At 35.2% G+C, this 3,748-nt stretch overlaps 1 protein-coding gene across 1 annotated transcript; it reads right to left on the bottom strand.

Annotated features, from left to right (window-relative positions):
* Window positions 1–369: 369 nt before the first annotated feature.
* Window positions 370–3,366, bottom strand: LOC122608723 (probable jasmonic acid carboxyl methyltransferase 2). The gene is made up of 4 exons (XM_043781815.1): window positions 3,298–3,366; window positions 2,800–3,201; window positions 1,060–1,332; window positions 370–953 (listed from the first exon to the last, which is right to left on the bottom strand). Exons 1-4 carry the CDS (start codon window positions 3,361–3,363, stop codon window positions 600–602), a joined length of 1,095 nt encoding a protein of 364 aa, XP_043637750.1. The 5' UTR covers window positions 3,364–3,366; the 3' UTR covers window positions 370–599.
* Between the last annotated feature and the right edge of the window lie 382 nt (window positions 3,367–3,748).

Raw genomic sequence — 3,748 nt, 5'->3', positions numbered from 1 at the left:
TCCGGTTAGTTACATTATTCGTTCACTTTACCGGGTTTATTACATACAATACACACGAATAAAGTTTCTTTCATACAATAGTAGTCGGAGACAAGTAACATACATCCACATATACTTTTCCCAAATAATTAATACTCTTGGGGGTCGCTCTTCTTTTTTTTAAGTAAGTGCTGAATGTATTAAGTAACTGAATATATAGATAATGTCTGAATGTATTAAGTAAAAAATAGGTAACTGACGGTTATTTTTGTTTATTAAGTCAAAAAAGAACATGAAATTAGACCGAATATATTAAGTTCTTAATTATTAAGTTTATTAAATAAAAAAAAACTAGCCTTGGTGAACAATGGAACAACCGTTTTTCACATTGATAACAGGAAAACAAATACATTATTTTTAACTGTAAATGCTTCTATCTTTGGACGAACAAGTAGTATACACAACCCATGGTTACAACCTAAATAATTGTTCGCCCACATTTCATTATTCTTTTAATGGTAGTTCTCTTATTTGTAAATCATATATATGTAATAGAATATCAGTTTTGGTTTTATTGTAAATGTGAATAAAAAGTTGGATGAGGCTGGGTTGGAATATTCTTATCCCTTCTTGATGAAAGAAATGACCAATTGAGTAAACTTGGATGTTGTTTCCGTGATGCAATCATCAATGATAATAGCATATCTTCGAAACAACTCTTCCATCATTTCGGGCCCAAGATGAAAATGACTATCTAACATTGGTTCCGCTACGGCTCGATATGTTTTGGACAAAAAATTGCCACATGACTCTTTGAGACCACTTAAATCAACATCATCCCATTGTATCTCAAATGCTTCAATACTATTGATTATGAATGACCCTTCTTTCTCAACTTGAAGCTGTATTTCTTCCGCGCATGGTGCATAATAAGGGACGTTAAATGAATCAATCTTTTCCTTCTTGATTAGTCCCTACAACAACATATATAGTAACAATTGTGAATTAACTATTCCAAAACATAACCTTGAAAATTTGTATGTTGATCTATATATGTTTGAGAGATACAAATGTACACACGTCTATGGCCATGCTCATTAACGCACGTCCTAAAAGTTCCCATTGGAAACCAGCCTTATCCGCACGAGGGTCAATGGATCCGCGACCCATGAATGACAAAACCATTCGGCCATTCATAACCATTTCTTTAGCACGCGACCTCAAAAACAATGAGAAGTCCTCATGGAATTGTTGTTGGTAAGCTTCAATGACACTCGTGGAGCTTCTCTTTGATATGTATATTTTCTCTTTGTTCAGGTGAAAGCCAACCTTTGGTTCCAAACCCAATGGTACCTGTTTGATCATTCAAAATCAAATGTTTAGTACAGTATTATTTTTGATAGCATTTCAAATATGTATAGACAACTACATAGGTGTATTCCCTATATTGGCCCAACCTTGGTATTGGCAGAGCAAAGCAATGGCCCAGGCAGGGTAATGTGTATCACGTTTGTCACGACTTTGTCCTAGCCAAATATTTTTCAATTTCGCTTATTTAATTAATTCGAAAATAAAATTGAAAAATATCTGGGGACGATTTTAGCCACGGCTCAAAGAAAATTTGACTTTTTTAGTCAAAGTCATAACTTTTTTATTTTGTCGTTGAATGAGCTTTGGTCACGAAAAAAAAGTCGCGACCAAAAATGTCATGGCCAAATCCCATTTTTCTTATAGTGAATGTTGATAGACATGTTTTGAGTGTGGTTAAATACCACAACATCAGGTCCTTTCTACATACAGTATCTAGTTATTAATTATACGTATCCTCTCTACAAATTGAGGAGGATTTATTTATTTTTTGAACGGAATTGAGGAGGGTTTATTGAGACCGATTTGGACATACACTTCATACAACCCAATAAGGGTTGATAAAACAAGGTTTTGTACATGTTTTTGTTTTTGTTTTTCTTTGCGAAATTAGCATTTGTTGGAATTGGTTAATAAGTCATAAGGTTTTGGTCTTTTGGACATCTTTTTGTTCTTGGTTTTCTTTATGAAATTACCTTTAAAGCTTGTTCAACAAGTAGTATCAAAGCCTATGTTACGTTAGGTCGACTGATACGTTTATAATCCCAATCGACTAGTATCATTGGCTAACATCTTCTCTCTGAACCCAACATGGATAACCACCATCACCATGACAGTAGTGACCACTAGCAACAGGTCATCACCGCTGACCAGCAACAGGTCATCACCTAATCTGGAAACGGCCTGAATTAATTGTGGAGACGTCCCTAATTTCTAGAAACATGTGGAAAATGTATCCACCCCCGAGGAGTCATTGAAATGAGTACGCACACCTAACTGTTGTTCCGTGCTTTATAGAGCTAAATAGGAAACGGGTAGGAATGTAACCTAACTGAACAATTCATGAACTGTTCGGGTTGGGTTTGTACGTTTAGTTAAATTAACGGATGTGAACACAAAATACTGTTCGTTTAGTTAAAACTTTTACCCAATGGATATTTTATAATCTTGAATTTAAAGTCTAATATTGATAACTATATGTTTGTTCATTGGTAGTCTAATATTGATAACTATATGTTTGTTCATTGGTGTTCGTTTGTGTTGTTTATTATCGTTCGCTCACACAAACGAACGAACATGAACAAGCCATTATATATGTTCGTGAACATAACATTATGTTCGTTTAATTTATCCATTCTTGAAACGTTCATTTATCAACCGTATCCTTCAAATATATCCTTAATATAATTAGATGGCTCAATATGTAATTATGTATGTAAGCATTACACAAACCTGAGAGAGCCAGTGGAGGCTGGAAGAAGAATGAACAAAGTGGAGACTATTTGTGGGAAACAACCTGCCATAAAACGATCCAGGTAAGCCTGAAACATAACAAGTTTCTTCAATGCCGTAATCGTTCTTCACTTTATCATAAAGCTCGGGCAATGACTTGAACACGTTGTTAAAGTCATTGCCAGGCAGGTCGTTCAAAAACACCTTTAGTTCAGGTACAGGTCGACGGAGCTGATCGCTAGCAGCATCCACGATACGGATTATTTCAGAAATCGCTGTCAAGGAGTTAGGTCCAGATGAACACCCAAGGTCCGCAACATCCATGCTATCGGGCTGCACCTCTGTTAAGATGTTATATATGGCAGTTTTAACAGCACGAGTGCCAATTAGGATTACCTTCTTCTGGAATATTAAACATTGATATATGTAAGTTTTATGATGTAAAACGACTTATTTATCGATATTTCTAATGCCTTTGACTGATTTACGTACGGTTACCTGGAGAAGTGAGTTTTTGGCATAGCTAGTCTTCCCTTCCCCTTTGTTCATGTGAAGCACTTGCATGATTGAAATGAATATTGTTTTAAGTCAGATGAAATGATATGCTCTTTATAATGGATATATCTATAGAGGGTAAGCTTCAACCGAGAACCATTCATATATATGAACATAGGTAATATAGAGTATAGATTGATTTGTTTATATGCGAACAAATCATATATGAATATCAAGTTATAATTTAAAAGTTCTCATGATTCTTCCATTTCAAATGATTCTCACATGAACTGTTGAGGGACGGATTTGCTATGAGGCAAGCGGCAAAGGCGGTACCAAGAGGGGGGCCAGAGGGGCCAATGCTCCCCAACCTCCCCTCAAAATTTAAATTTTATCATATATTCTAAATTTTTTCATGGATTTGTAAAATTTTATGACAGGTTTCTAACATTTT

The sequence above is a fragment of the Erigeron canadensis genome, chromosome 7 (genome assembly GCF_010389155.1).
Source record: "Erigeron canadensis isolate Cc75 chromosome 7, C_canadensis_v1, whole genome shotgun sequence".
NCBI classification, from domain to species: Eukaryota; Viridiplantae; Streptophyta; class Magnoliopsida; order Asterales; family Asteraceae; genus Erigeron; species Erigeron canadensis.
The sequence above is the reverse complement of the archived record's forward strand: the minus strand, read 5'-3'. Positions and strand labels throughout refer to the sequence as shown.